At 32.3% G+C, this 16,761-nt stretch overlaps 1 protein-coding gene across 2 annotated transcripts; it reads right to left on the bottom strand.

Moving 5' to 3' along the window:
- Positions 1 to 13,607: 13,607 nt before the first annotated feature.
- On the bottom strand, positions 13,608 to 16,761 carry LOC141538137 (uncharacterized). 2 transcript variants are annotated; one of them, XM_074259482.1, is made up of 3 exons: positions 16,602 to 16,761; positions 15,488 to 16,439; positions 13,608 to 13,678 (listed from the first exon to the last, which is right to left on the bottom strand). In XM_074259482.1, the coding sequence occupies exons 1-2, from the start codon at positions 16,738 to 16,740 to the stop codon at positions 15,496 to 15,498; spliced, it is 1,083 nt and encodes a 360-aa protein (XP_074115583.1). In that variant the 5' UTR covers positions 16,741 to 16,761; the 3' UTR covers positions 13,608 to 13,678; positions 15,488 to 15,495. The 2 variants fall into 2 exon arrangements, with proteins under 2 accessions (XP_074115583.1, XP_074115582.1); XM_074259481.1 differs by lacking the exon at positions 13,608 to 13,678 and having other exon boundaries at positions 15,412 to 16,439.

The raw sequence follows: 16,761 nt of genomic DNA, 5'->3' as shown, positions 1-16,761 counted from the left end.
GGTCAACAGTTTTCTTATACACTTCAGCATGATTTAAAACTAAGTCCTTTCAAAGATCATGGTCTCATTCAATGTAGTTTATTTAGAATTATTAATAAACTAAAAATCCACTAATCGTTTGTACCTTTCTTTTCTGGGTGAACAATGGCACGAATTTAAACGACTTAAAAGTATTTGTATTTTATTTTAATCAATTTTATTATGAAAAATAATATTATAAGGCGTGCACTTATAGATTTTCCAAATTTTTTTTTTACTTTTATCATAAAATTTCGGATACTTTCTTGATAGTTTGATAATAATATACGCCTATGGTAAAATTTAATGGAAAATTTTCTGTTTATTATTCAAGCAGCACATAAAATTCTGAAGTTAATTCTAATCGACCAGCGATTTACGTATTCCTGGAGGCGTGCGCAGAAAACAAGCTTGCGAAAAGATAATAATATGTATAAGAACAATAATATATAAGTATCCAAGAATTTAAAAACGTGAATGGTCATATAGGGATATAATATATGTGGGTATATAAATATATATATTTGTGGGTTTTGTGTCTGAAGGAATTGGAAGTGGTGACGACATTGGTGTTGTGTGCCTGAAGTGTACCCTACAGTGTATCTTTAGCCTAAGAAACAGGTGAGGCACCTGCTGCAGAGTTGGCCAACGCGGGCTTCAGGAGAGAGCCTTTAAGCAGGTGTATTTCAGGATGTTGCTTCGCTGCTGTGTATGCTAATTGGGCCAATGCAAAGAAAAACTCGGATGACCAACTGAGAACTGAGATTTAACGAGCCTTCTGGCCAGGAAGCCAGTCTTATTTTCGGTGGCTTCAATTTCGTGATCTCATTTTATTTATTTATTTTTTTTTTTTTATTGAGATTTTTGAAATATTCTTTCTACCTGACCAAGTCGGAGGTGCCCGGAAATTTATAAGCTAGGCCATGTTCAACCTTTTTGGATTTTTTTATTAACCGTTACGTAAATTTATCTTAAATTGTTGAAGATTGAAAACGAGTAAAAAAAAAATTAATTATTTCGCTAACTTATAAAGTAAGACACAAAAAAAAATAATTATTTTACTTTTACTGATTAGTTATCTAAGCACAAAATTCGCGGATTAAGCAATCGTATTGTTTGAACAATTAAATAAATAATGAAATAATTTTAATTTTATATACTTTGCATTCAGACTCAGAAGAATAATTTTGTTAGGATAACAAAAAACAAGATTGAAGAAAAAAATGTTGTAGGAACAAATGAGTTTAATTGTGGTAATTAATTGATTAGTTCTTTTAACAATGTGAGCCAAGTGGCGATAACAAAACAGCTTGCAATACCGTTAAAAGAATCAGTTGTCATTACAATAATTATTTTGGTGCTATAAGAATATCTGTTTGTAGTTACAAAAAAATTATATCGTTGCCACTACACGGAAAGAAAATTAAAGAAATTTTTTTATCGTTATTTATCTTACATAGAATTGTAGTAGTGAAATTTTTTACTTGTATTGAAAAAATACAGAAACAGCTCTGGAAATTTTAGACTAAAATACCTGAAAGTTACCACTAATACAAGTGTAGTCCAGTATTACGATAGTTATATTGGAAATTTTCTTGGTATTTTCCTGCTTTGTACACTGAGAGAAAAAATTGAATAATCTTGTAACAAGAAATTGATTGGTTAAAAATTTTTAACAATTTGATTTTTTATCGAAAAAAATCAAAAGTTTTCTTACAGTAACGGTCTTTTTGAAAAAAAGTTCTTTAGATTTAGGAAAAAACAACTTTGGACAAAAATTCGCAAGTTGTTTATCTAAATTTAGAAAAAAAAATTGCTGTGAAAAAAAAATTTATTTTTTCAGCTGAAAATATTCAACCAATTAAATGAACGATAATTTTTTGAACTTTGAATTATTGAGTTAAGTACCATTAAAGTAAATTCAACCGAAATCTCAATCGACAAAAATGTTCAATAAAGAAAACTTAAGATTCATTATTTTCCGAAACGGATCAAACAAAAAAATTTCCTCGTAACATTAAAAGTGAGAACAGCATCCAAAATCTGACTATTATTTTCCGATTTAATTGAGCATTATTTAAGACCTTTTGTTAAACAATCCGGTTTGGTGATATTATTGTTATGTTGGAACAACTCTGATGATCCCGAATGTGCCTTTTATAATTTAGCCGGTGTATAACTAGGCGCGGCCCAGACACCTGTAGAGCGGGTGGGCAGCAACAAAAAAATAAAAATCCATAGAAACATATATATAATGATGAAATAAAATAAAGCGTCCTTCTGGTTACAGTCACTTTAATTTTTTTTTTTTTTTTTTTTTTTTTAATTAAAAATGGTCTTTAAAATGGTGAGTTAGTCTGAAGTTCTCTTATTCTAAAAGTCGCCCAATGTCTTGGCTTCAGAGTAGGTCTTCAAAGTAGTCTCTTGCGGTTCCTCTTACTTAGTCTTAGTCTCTCTTTTTTCATTCGGATGCGAAGGTGGAGACCTTGCGATGGACCAAAAGTTTCGGAGAACCACCGAGTAAGAGATGATCCACACAAACAAGATTCACCATCACGAGTTAAAAGAAGAAGCTGAGACTGGAATCAAGACCCTGAGGCTCAAACATGTCTACAGAGTGTGGGTGAAACACTCTTCGGGGTCACTCGAGTTCAATATCAGACCCAAGGTACGTTTTGTCTCCGGATATGCTTTTTTTACATTTTTTTCTGCGCATTCCTTAAATTCAGCTCCAACTTATCAAATATTTTTTTTACTGATATTTATTCGCTACCACTTTCCATGTTTTTCTGTTAATGCACTTTTGGTTTTTTTTCCTCAGCTTGTCCGATGCTCTATTTTATTCGTCAGCTCTAACTAGGGGAAAGGACCGCGAAAGGAGTCCGCTGAAATAATGCCGTTAGTGGGTCTTTTTTTTATTTTTTGTACTAATGAATTTTTAGTTAAATAACCTTCACAAAAAAAGGTATAACAGCCGGTGGATTTCAGATCCTGGAACTTATTTCAACAGCGAGAAGATCAATTTAAGCCTATCTGTGAATACATGAAGATATCTGCTTAGATGCTTATTTATTGCTTTTATTTGACTGATTTTTAATTTTTATTTTGTGCATTTTAATTTTTCAAGGTCAAAAATTTGCATTAATTCAATCACTGCTATTGGATTTATAAAATTATAAATATGGGTCATTGAAATTCAATTCAATGACGGTTTATAAGTAAGCTTCTTCGATTTTTCTAATTTTTTCGTTTTTTATTACTGTTAACAGATAAGTATTTATGAGAATATTTAGCTCTATCTCCAAATTGTCAATTTTGAAGAAGTATTTTTAAAATACCTATTTTTACAATAACTAAGTTTCTTGAGTCATTTTTTTGGTTTTTTAACATATTTTTGGAAAAAAAATGATTCAAAATTGAGAAAAAAAATTTTTGATATCTATTTAGACATTTTGAAAACGAAATTTTTATTTTACATTCTTGGAAATTCAAACGAAAAAAAAAAAAAAAAAAAAAAAAGAAATTTTGAAGGTGCTACCAAAGATGGGACTCAATTAAATTTGTACAAAAAAAATATTGTTTCAATTTTTGTTCTTCAGATTTTCGATTTTTTTGACTTGTGAATACAATAGCAAGTTGAATTATTTATTATAAAATAATTATAATGAACAACCGTCGCAAATCGAAATATCGTTGCTGTCGGAAAACCGCCACTTCACGGCCTTATCACGTAAATATCGATTTTTTCATGTAAAATTAATAAACATTTTTTCCATGCACTAAATCGATATTTTTCCATGTAAATGATTAGGTTTTCTTAATTTTATTCAAACTTATTACTATCTTGAAGATACATGTTCAATAAGGGATTACTGAAATTAAAAAAAAAAATATTAAAAACTCTGCTAATGTGACGTCATTTCCGGCGAGCCCTCGGAAAAAAGATGCGTCCGCGTGATCAGTAGAACTCCTAGCAGGATCATTTGAAGTGAAAAAAAAAAAAAAAAAAAACATGTGCTCTAGTTAAGATTTTAAACTATAGTCTTGAACGGAATAAAAAAAATGAAAATTTGATTTTTGGCAAAGGTTTTAACAAAAAAATTAAAAATTTGGCTAAAAGTTCGCGAAATTTTTTTTTTTTTTAAATTAGTTGTAATTGAAAAAAAAATCTTCCATTCAAGACCTTGTGAATTATAACTTGAAGACCTGTCTAAAATTTCATCAAGATCGGTTGAGTAGTTCTCAAAGAATTGTGGGTACCGTTTTTGAAAAAATAGTTTTGAGAAAAACGCATTTAAAGTTTTGAGTTTCAATTTTACAGCGCCTTGAGCGCGCAACTTTTTAAAATTTTACCTCCGAAACTATTATTCGGATCGATTTGAAACTTTAGAACAATTTTCTAGAGATGTTGTGGAATTTAATAAAATATAAAAAAAAATCGATTTTTTGAAACCGTGAAACCAATGTAACCCCGTAAACTTGAATCAATCACCGTACACAGAAAGAAAAATTTCTTGCCTGGAGAACAAAATTCGTGGCTCAAGAAAATTTTCGGGTGCCTGAAGGAAAACCGAAGTTGTGTTGGCCGAAGTAAAACTTTTTCTTGAAATTATATTTTTGGTGGAAGTAATTTTTTCTTAATTCAAATTATCATAAATCGAGATTTTTAGATACTTTAAAAAAGTAACGTCACCTACTTCAGCTGAGAAAAAATTTTCATCACCTTGAGAAAATTTTTCTCTTGAATATTTGATACCTATTTTATATTATTTTTGCGTGCAATTATACATATTGAATGAAAAAAAAATGATTCAATATTATTTGATCTTTCTATTCGGCATATTAGTCAATAAAAATATTAATGAAAATTTACTTCTATCGAGAACTAAATTTTTTGGAGCAAGAGGCTGAATTTTCTCAAAACAGGAAGAGTTTCTTGATTTAAATAAATTTTCTTGGATTAAGATATGTATTTCTTAAAGCAAGAGAATTAATTTTGTAGAAATAAGTGAAATTTCTTGTCAGAAAAAAAATTTTTCTTACTACTTCGGTCGAAAGTACGTATTTTGATTCCTGGTTTCGGAGTAGAAAATCTAATTTTGTTCCTTGGTCGAGCTGTTCGCGCGCCATCTAACATAGCGGGAGTAAAAATTAAGCCGCGTACACCGACACACAATACATAAGTAAAAATATCCCCTCTACAATACTACCACTAGAGCCCGACACGCGTATCCACAACCTCTACGTTTACTTTCAATGATATAACCTCACAGTTTATTTACACTCATTTAACGCTAATTTTAATTATTAAATTCTACTCATAGAGTTTTTGTGATCAACAAAGTATAGTGATAGTATAAAAATTAAAAAAATGCATCAATCGTCCGACGAGTCTACCGATGAAGAAGAGGTCGTATAATTGTGCAAAAAATACTCATGTTTAAAATATAAGCATAATTTCTTTAATTAAAATGTAACTACGTTTATTTATAGATGTATTTGATTTGATGCCTGCCCCCGACCAGCAACACTCGGTTCGCTCGTGCCGCAAATGTCGGGGCAGGTATCAATATCTTTTATTTAACACATGTCATTATTCCGTACTTTCGACCGGGTAGCAAGAAAAATAGTATACACTACACGGGAAGAAAGTTTGAGAGCCCTGCCCTGCGCGCCATCTTGCCCTCGGCTTCGGCTCGGGCAAGATGGCGCGCAGGGCAGGAATCTCAAACTTTCTTCCCTTGTAGTGTAAAATACTATTTTTTTTTCGCTCAAAAAAATAATTAGGAAGAAAAATATTTTCTTGACTCAAGTGAACCTTTTTTTCTGTGTATAGTACGAGTGCTTAATGTATGCAGATTTGGACGCACCAATTTTTTTTCTTATTTATTTAAATTTTTTTTTCAGTGTACACCATCAAGTAATTAACACTTGAACTGATATGAGGTAAGACATATTTTTCATTTTAATATCAAGCTGTCGATCGTATAATACTCTCTCTGAAACACAATATTAAAAGCATACGCAATCGAATTTAAGTTATTATTTTTATCCAACTGATTGTAATATGAGATTATTGAATTCATTTATGTGTCACTCTATAATAGCACACAATAAACGAATTCACTTGATGTTACTTTTAAAAGTTAATCACTAAATTGTGTGTACACAGGTTTAGTAGCATATTTAAATAAAAAAATAAAATAAAATAAACTAAACTATCACTTTAAAAGTTGAATATAACTTTGAACTACAACCAGAGACAGAGCTAACCAGTTCACTGGGCATGTCTGTTGATGATCTCGTCATCAGTTACAAGATTGAAAGCTATATCCATTTACTTTCAAGTCCATTAATCATCTTCATTATCTACTTTATAAATTAAACTTTTAAAATATAAAAAAAGTGTGACCTATCAGTCGAAATAAAAAATACAAATATATATGACAGGATTAAAGGCAGGTGTGACCAATATTATATTTTTTATTATATTAATTGTATACCTCTGTATTTCTCAACGGCTTTCCACTCAATTAACTTCTTTTATTTAATATATTTTATTTTCACTATCAATATAATCGCGGCTAATGGTAATGATTTTAGATGATTTATCCATTTACTCTGTCTTGCTGTTTAAGAATGTGTTAACTGTATATGGTTAAATATCGAGACGTGTATAGAAGGATTCAGATCTTGGAATTAGTAAAAGGTGTCTGAATACCTACCAGCTAACTCTTGATTAGGTCAAGGCTATAAGTACTAACATGGGGTACAGGTGAAGAAATTATTGTTAGGAACTCGGAACTCGTTGAAAGAAATGCTTGCTCATGATCTAATAGTCTACTTTGTTTGTTACTAGGTTTTATTTTTATTACATTTTTGTTGCATATAGGGCTCATTTTTAATCGTTTGAAATTTGGGCTTAAAAAGTACGAGGGCTATTCTTATCTAATCGATTTTTACCTTTCAATTGTAGTTTTATTTCTGTCAAGACAATTGTCAAAGTAAGATTTTTTGACATGTAGGGGAGAAGGAGGTCAATTGAACCAAAAAAAGTTTAGTAATTTTTTACCATTCGAATTAAAACTGAATAATAATTTTTTTTTCTTGAAATGGTAGTTTATTATGTCTACTATCATTACCAATCCATGAATTAGTCAATAAACAACGTTAATTTGTAAAAATTATTAATTTATCCAAACGCGTCGAATGGTTCAATTGACCCCCGCTCGGGGGCAATTGAACCAATAATATTTAAAGCTCAAACCCGAACTTTTAATAAATAATATATAAATTGTTACTTGCTAATAATACTGTTGCACCGTTTTAATGTACAGATATTATATTAAGTAAATTAAAAATCAATTTAAAAATAAATAATAATTTAAAAAACTAAAAAATACGCTTTTTATAGAAAACCGAACTAAAAAAAATAGAAAATGAATTTTAATTAATTTAAATTAAGGATAGTATTAAAAATTTTAATAAATCTAAATTAATAATAGTGTAAATAAAAAAAATGTATTTTATTTTTAAAAAAACGTGGAGTGCTTTTTTAGATATTATAAAAATTATAATCACTCTACTTATGTCTGTCAACAGAATATTTATATCTATTGACCCATGCACCTCACGCTTTTTTTAAAATAAAATAAATTTTTTTTTTAATTACACTTTTATTAATTTATATTTATTGAAATTTTTAACACTATTCTTAATTCAAATTTATTAAAACTTATTTTCTATTTTTTTAGTTCGATTTTCTATAAAAAGCGTGTTTTTTAGTTTTTTTAAACTATTATTTATTTCCTACTTTTGAGTTTTGTTTATTTATAAAAACTATTTTTTTTTTGAGTTTTTTAAAACTATAATATACTTTATTGAATTAAAAATTCTCTTAGGTGTTCGAAAATTTGTTAAAATTAGATAAATCGGCTAAAAATAATGGTTGGAAATTAAAATTTCTGCCTTATCGACTATAGATGAAAATTATATAAATTAACAAAAATCTTATTTTGCAAATTGAAAAATGGAATAATTTTATCAAATTAGTGTATTATCATCGGTCCTCGATAAATCTACAAAGTTTGAACGAAATCTGGCCGTTTAAAGTGGTTTCAAATCGCGCCCAAAGGAGTCGGTTACAAACATACAGGTGAAGCTAATAAAAAGCGTGTAATAATAATTTTCATTATAAATTCAGTTCATCAAATTGTTAGGTTATTTTCCTGAGTTTTTTGACGTAGAGTCAAGATGCGCGCGCATGTCCCATGCTTCTCCGTATGGTTCAATCGTCCCCGGGACTGCTGGTTCAATTGACCCCATATAATTTTATAACAATTAATAGTAAATAATAAACAAATAAACTACAATTCAAACTTTATCAATTAATTCAAAAATTGAAATATTATTAAACAATTTTGTCACCAGCCAAAAAAAAAGTTTGGATATCTAAAAATAAAAAAAATCTCAATTTTTCAAAATTCGTTGATTGCAATGATTTCAAATTTTAATCATATTTGAGTTTAACATATTAGAATCTAATTCTAAGAGCATGAAGCGTTTTTTTCAATTTTTTCGATTTTTTAATTCGAATGGTTCAATTGACCCCCTTCTTCCCTACTTATGGAATTATTTAAACGAAAAATAGTCGATTATTTTACACAGCCTAATATGTAATCAATAACTTGATTATCCAATGAAATTTTTATTATGATTATAATTTAATGCTCACGCACCTACACCCACGTTATATTCAAAATGTTAAGGAACAAATATCAGCAGGAGCAGGGTCAGTATTCGTTTGCAAGGCGTGTCAACCTGCCAAATATTATGGAAATTTATTCGTGGTAGGCTTGTGCGTGTAATGGATTCCCGCGAACAAGTATTAATGTACATATATGTATAAGACTATATGTATGGTTAGATTATAAGTTATAAGTTAAAAGTTATAAGAAGATTCAGATACCGCGTATAAAGGTTTTCTCTTGGAGTACATTTCAGCTATAGCAAGTATAACAGTGTCACGTCGCCCAGGGCTAAAATCCTCGAGAAACAAGACACGCTCTGGCAGAGATATGAAGGAAGGGTTTAAGAAACCAGTGTATAGGCTGTAATGAAAAAAAAAACTATTATAAAACGTGTAAATAAAGGTAAATAAGGTGCTAAATGTTGCCTGGGGATCTGCGCTAAACTGTTACATACCTTTTTGAAAGGTTGAAGTAAAAAAATGATATTTATTATGTTATGTAAGCTTGTAATTTTGTGCTTGCTATTACAGTTTGTTTATTGTTTTAAGATGGTGAAAAAAATCGTTTTAGACTTCTGTTCAAGAGAAATAAGGTTGTTGTTTTCAGCTTTTCAAAATCTAAAAATCTTTTCCGATGCAGAATCACATTAATTGTTATTCTCGATGTAGGAAAGTCAATTTTGAGAAAACTTCCCGTGTAAAAAAAAAGTTTCCTGAAAAGTTCCAAAATAGTTCCTGGTTTGGAATGTTCCTATAATATGACAATCCGGAACATCCCCGGAATACTTTTGCAATGTTCTCGAAACAGTTCTGGAACATTCATGGAACACTTCAGGAACATCTCAGGAAAATCTCCGGCAGATTTATAGAATATCGCTGGAATGCTTCTAGAATAAATTGGGAATACTTCCGGAACATCTCCGGTACACTCCTGGAACATTCCTGAAATACTTTTGGAAAATTCCTGGAATACTTCCGGAACATCCCTGGAATACTTCCAGAACAAATCGGGAATAGTTACAAAGAGAGATGTTCTTGGAATATCTTGAGTGCGTACCCGATGTATTCCTAGAATATTTTGTAAATATTCCGGATTTGTTCCGGAAGAATTCCAGCAATGTTTCATAAGTATGCCGGAAATGTTCTGGAACTATTCTGTTCCGGTGCGGACCAGTAACTATTCCGGAACTTTTTAGGAAACTTTTTTTTTACCCGAGGAGTGCAAGTTTAAGGGCTTACATTAAAAGAATTAGCGGGAAGTTGCAGGGAAAGCTTTTAGGGTCAACCGTTTTCCAGATTTTTTTTCTGTCATTTTTCATTGAAACAGACCAAAAAATGCTTCACGTAAATTCAGTTTTACACTTTCACCCATTAGGGACAAAAGCCTGAACCTCAGCTTGGCAACTCGGTAATAAAGTCATGAGTACTTTTTCCAATTATCAGCGATAGATAATTATTGTTATCATTAATCACTCGTATTAATAGGCCGTAAGTGCACATAATTATAAACGAATGCAAATGATGAAGTGTTACATATAACACTCAGCTTATCAAGGCAAGCTTGGACTTTCTTTTCATCAGTAACCACCAGACTAATCACATCTACACGAATCATTAAAGTATCTAATTATCTTGAGCTCGGCGATTTCTTTCATCAATCCATCATTGAATCTATTGTTTATTTTATAATAATAATTCAACGCTAAATCCCATCAACAATTATCATCGGAAAAAAAGTATAATTTCATAAAACCGGCGATAAATCTCATTGGATTATAGAAGATACACAGGATCCATACCTCTAATTATCCGCCCCCTCAAAGACTTACGAGTTCACAGGAATATAACACACATTACGCGTGGGCTGTATATATTTATAAACAGATACACGTACGATACAACTCTTGGCTCTCAACTCTCTCTTATCTACTCTCTGACATAACCTGGCTCTCTCATCCTCATCCTCATTCGTCGTTCAAGATGTTAATAACGTTAATGGGCCTCGAGGTTAACTTATCTGTCTTACGTTTTGTCCGTCGTTAATAGACGTAATAATTTTATCTCTTTCAGAATCTCATCATCCATTTCTAATTTTTTAAATCGTATTTATTTATTTATGTGTATCACATTTTTATGAGCTATTTTATAATACAGTCACTAAAAATCATCACCGGCCATTTATCTAATGGCCTCATCGCTATTGTTGTTGTGATTGTGAATTGTGAATGGATTGTAAGACTCAAATACACGCGCGACATGTGCTATTTTGTCAGCTAAATAAATCACTTCATTATAAAATTTTAAGCTGTTTTCTTTGTCCTATTCAAAAACATAAACCTATAAACTTAACGAACAGTATAATGGGCCACCAAGTAGTGTGAGTCTATTCTAGAATGCTATTTTACAGTAGAAGATTAATTTTTGTGCGGGCGGTAATTACCGATTATCCTGATACTTACAGAAAGAAAGTAACGTTAAATAAATCCACATATGCATGAGTTAAGTGGCCAATTTAATTTAAGTACAATTTGTTATTGAACGAATTTAAAAGACCCATAATAAAACTTTTTAATATTCTATCATTATCATACAGAAATTTTGATGTCCATATATGGTCTGATATGATCTCACATAAATATTTATAATTTTTCGATTGAAAGTAGTATTATAATTCTCTGACGGAGGATGCATGATTGCTGAATTGACTACTTGCAAGAGGATTTGACTTTTCTCAAACAATCTATCACTATTAGTCGTTTCTTCGTCAGAATTAAAATTTTTGGAGGATTCAGATCTCATCATTCCAATACTTTAAATAATAATCCAACATATCTGTAAACTTCTATTTGTGAAATAACTTGGATCAAGATACGTGTTTCTTACATTGTAAAAAATCCGGAGTGAATCGGGAGTGAATTTCACTCCCATTTCACTCCCATCACTTGGAGTTCCGGAGTGAAGTAATTAATTACTCCGCGTAGGTAGTGAATCTGGAGTTTTTGTTTGCGGAGTGATTCCGGATTTCACTCCGAAAAACACCGCGTTCGGAGTTTTTAAAAAAAATAAAATAAGGATGAATTTTCGTTCTACAAAAAAATCTCAAAATTAATTTACTATAAATGATTTATTATAAATCAACAAATAATAATAATAATAATAATAATAATAATAATAATAATAATAATAATAATAATAATAATAATCTATATTATTAAAAGAATAAGTAAAATTTTGTGGCCAGTGTATTTATATGATGAAATGGGTTTTTATGGTTAAATTTGGTATCGTTGGAAAAGTCTTGACTTGGAGTTGTGCCTTTTCATGGTCTCATATTATTCTCACCAATAGCCAATTTATTATGATAAGTATTTACTATTTAGACTGCAGTCGAAAATACTCTATCTCTCGATACATAATTAAGAAATGACCTTGCATCTCGTGAGCTATTAAAGGATCAAACGAGCCCCCGAAGGGGGCGAAGTTCGATCAGAATTATATTACGTCTCGTTCGAGAGGATTACAAACACGTAGTACCGCTGTTTGTACTACGATGGCACCACAAATTCAGAGTATGTAAGAAGAAAAAACAGGGCCCCTAGATGGCCCTGTCCGACCCTCTACAGTGTACCCACGCCCAACTATACTCATATTTTTAGAGAGTAATAATAAAATATCTCCAATGCTGATGATTTATCAGCCAAAAAACTAGGGTTGGGATCTATTACAGGGTGGGAGGTAATCCTCTCGAACGAGACGTAATATAATTCTGATCGAACTTCGCCCCCTTCGGGGGCTCGTTTGATCCTTTAATTATATAACGTCTCGTTCTCGGGATTACAAACACGTAGTTGTTTAGAGTGTGTATATTAGGATATTTTATTGTTTTCCAACAGTAATACATGTATCATGCTTCTAAGATAACAGATTCAGCAAAATTATTCTTAGATTGTTTTAGTGGTCTGTTATAAAACTTAGCAAACACTTCCGAAGATTTTGACCAGCCTGCTGTAGATTTAATTACATTAATATCTACACCCTTTCTGAAAGCCGAGGATGTTGAAGCATGTCTGGTGCTATATGCGGTGAACTCTTCGCCTACACCACTTGCTGAGAGGACAGACTTGATCCATCTGCTAATAGTCTGTGACGATGCCTCCTTGTGAGGCTTACTCCAAGTTACCAATAAATTGTTGCAGTTACCTCTAATAGAACTAGTTCTCTTGATGTATTCTTCAACATGTGTTGCAATACACAGTTTCGGCTTCTTTTCGAACTTTGGTAAACAAAGAAGTGGTTGATCTACACCTTTCTTTGAAGTCTTTATCAACTCCCTTATTTCAACTTCCAGGCCATTCTTCGTCTTCTTTATATCAACTAGTTTAATAACCGCTAACGTCTGCAGCCTGTGTCCTGTACCCAATGCCAGTAATGCTACCAGTTTCTTCGTTAACTCCGATAACTTTAAGTCCTTAATTGGTCCTAAATTCTCCAGGTAATTGAGCACAATCTTTGGGTCCCAAGTTTTATTATATCTGGGTCTTAATGGACGCTGTTTATAAACTCCTTTGAAAAATCTTGTAAGTAAAGTGCTATCACTCAAGTTCGTGTTAGATAATAAAGAGATAGCTGATCTCGATGAATTTAATGTACCGTAGGATGCCCCTTCCTCAAATCTTTTAGACAAAATTTCAGTAATTTGGATTCTGAAATATCATAAGGATTGTATTCTTTTTTAAAACAGAATTGCCACCACCGTTTAATGGGATTGGCGTACTGTTTTATGGTGCTTTCAGTTAACGATGACAACATTATCTCGACAGCTTGAACCGAGAGACCTTTTGCCGTGAACGCTTTCCTGATAACTTTCCGGCAATCAGAGACATTTTTCGGTACATCGGATGGTGTTGAGTCCTGCAAGGAGACAAAAGTAAGTTCTTGTAAGGATGAAAGATAATAGGTTTGGTTTCTAACAGGGATTCAAAAATAGGAAACCAAGGTTGAGCTGACCAGAATGGGACAATCAGAACGCCTTCAGATCTTTCTGTTATGATCTTCTGTAATACCCGAGGTATGAGGGCAAATGGAGGAAATGCGTAGAAATATTCATTACTCCATTTTATGGTAAATGCATCTACATATGATCCTTCTGGATCTTTAAACCAGGAACAAAAAATTTTGCATTTAGTATTTATTCTAGTGGCGAACAAATCAATCGTTGGGCTTCCAAAAGCCTCTACTACCCTTGTAAACGCATATTCTGCTAGTTCCCATTCGGTGTCTATGTTATCCAACCTTGATTCACTATCCGCTTCGACATTTTCTTTTGAAGGAATATAAGAAGCGAAAATCCATAAATTTTTTGCTTCACACCATTGCCAAATGTCTCTAGCTAGATTGCTCAGGTGTGGATATTGGATACCACCCATGCGATTTACGTATGAAATTGCAGTGGTGTTATCCATTCTAAGTAGAATGTCGCAATGAGAGAGATCATCAGCAAATGTTTTTAAAGCTAAAAAGACTGCAAGAAGTTCTAAATAATTGATATGTGACTTTCTTTCTTCAATTGACCAAAAACCATGAGCTCGCCTACCTTCGCAAGATGCTCCCCAGCCTGTTAGCGAGGCGTCAGAAAAAATTGTTAGCTTGTAATCATGTACTCCAAAATTATTTACTGATGACATGATATTTCTTTCCCACCAAGCAAATTCTTCACTCAAACAATTTTTAAGCTTCATCTTTCCCTCATAGTCACCCTCGTTAACTAATAAAGCTATATATTTCTCTCTTTCCAGCCGTTTTGTATATAACCAACCATATTTAATTGCTGGACAGGCCGCTATCAGGTTTCCAATGAGTCGAGCTAAATCTCTGATCTTACAGTCACTCTTTATCTTTAATTCTTTAATTTGCTTTAAAACTTTTAGCCTCTTGCATTCTGGCAACTCCAAAGTCAAACTTTCTGAGTTGACACAAAATCCAAGAAATTGACATTCTTTACTCGGAGTTAGTTTACTTTTCTTCCAGTTTATGATAAAACCCAATGACTCAAATAACCGAATTGTTACTGCTATATTTTCTTTACATAAATCAAAATCCGGAGCAATACATAAAATATCGTCTAAATATGCTATCGATAAATAACCTAGTTTACGTAAATAATTTAATACAGGCTTTAAAATTTTTGTGAAAATGAATGGAGCCGTAGCTAAGCCGAAAGGCAAGCAACAAAACTCATATAGTTGGCCAAGAAAACGGAATCTAAGAAACTTTCTGCTTTCTGGATGTACAGGAACTAGAAAATATGCATCTTCTAGATCCATGTTAGCCATGTAATCTCCTTGAGAGACTAATTTTGATACCAATTTGATGTCTTCAATTTTAAAATGAACAGTATTAATAAATTCATTAAAATTTTTTAGATTTAAAATGAACCTCTTCGAACCATCTGGTTTATCAACCAAAAAGTATGACGATATAAACTGTCCTTCTGAATCCTGACATGGTTTGATCGCTCCTAAACTTAACAATCTATCAACAGCCTTCTTGCAGTCTTTAATCGCGAGCTCAGAATTTAAAAATTTTTGGCTCACTCTTCTGGAAAACAAACTGATTAAATTCAATTTTATAACCTTCTATACAATTTAAGACAAACTTATTGTCTGTGATCTCTCTCCATTGATCAATAAAAAAACTTAATCTTCCTGCTTTTGATAATACCTCTGGAGCTAACGACGATGATCTGTTCTCGGTCCCGCTGACTTCGAGTGATTCTGAGGAGTTGGGTACGACTTCCTGTAGACACTGGAGCCGTTCGGCTTCCTGGTTGCTGATCTGGAATTCCCCATCCTTGACCATTGTACTCTGGAGGATGGGGTCTTCGAGTTTAAATTATCTGCGGGTTTTGCTGGTAATTTTTTGGCTATTGGTTTTGATTTAATATCCGCAGCAACTTTTTCGATGGATTTAGTTGTTTTGATTTTTTCTGACAACCCCTCACCAAATAGGAAATTGTCAAGTTTACATTTTTCCAAAACATCCTTGATATTTTTCTCCATACTTGGTAATATAAAGGAACGTCTCGTTACCGCTTCTCTATGGTGAGCCTCAGTCATGAGTTTACCAGCATCAGACAGATACTGCAATAACTGTATCCTGTCGATTCCTTCTTCTTTTTCATCTAGCATTAGAGAAATTCCTTGACCTAAAGCCAGTAGCGCTGATCCAATGACCTTCTGAATTTCACTAGCGTACTTATCTCGCTTTAAAGCAGCATCCTGCATGGTAGCTGCAATTTCAGGGTTAAGTGTCTGTGCTTCCAACTGACAATTATTAGCACGTGGATACTTTTTTAATAAATCAGCCTTTGTCTCTTTTTTGAGACCCTCACTGATGTAACTCGACCAACGTGTAGCTAACTCTTTGTGTAAAGTTCCCACCTGGGGATCTTCTGCCTGTGGATCATCACCTAAGACCTCAATTACTTCATCATCCAACTGGTCCTTATTTTCTATATCGTCAGTTACTTTTGGAGCATTAGACAGCTGGCGCTGCTGGTCTTTATTTATTTGTTCTGCCGGAACTGCTGAAGGTAAAGCCTCCTCCTTATTTTCCGTGGTCGATAAGTTAGGATCCAGGTTATTCCGATTATCGACTGATCTATCAATTGTTTCTGTGAACAGAAAACAATTATATGGTTATGACAGTACCACTCGTGTACGCACAAACCAAATGTATGAACAATATGTCCCACCACTCGTGAGGGCCCATTGCCAATTATAATAAAATATATTCAATACTGCAGAGAATCAGTATTAAATATATCGATGCTTACCAGCTTCGTGAACAGCGTCTGTTAATGGCGGTGTACCGCCTGACGTTGCTTGTTGAAACATTATTTCCAATTCCTTCAGTTTTTTCCAAATCCTATCTTCTTTTTCTTCTCTTTCTCTCTTCCTCTTGCTTTTGGACATTGTATTCAATTAAAATATTGA

The sequence above is a fragment of the Cotesia typhae genome, unplaced genomic scaffold (genome assembly GCF_013202065.1).
Source record: "Cotesia typhae breed Kobodo isofemale line unplaced genomic scaffold, CoteBio_Ctyphae contig_20, whole genome shotgun sequence".
NCBI classification, from domain to species: Eukaryota; Metazoa; Arthropoda; class Insecta; order Hymenoptera; family Braconidae; genus Cotesia; species Cotesia typhae.
This window is presented reverse-complemented; position numbering and strand designations above follow the sequence as displayed.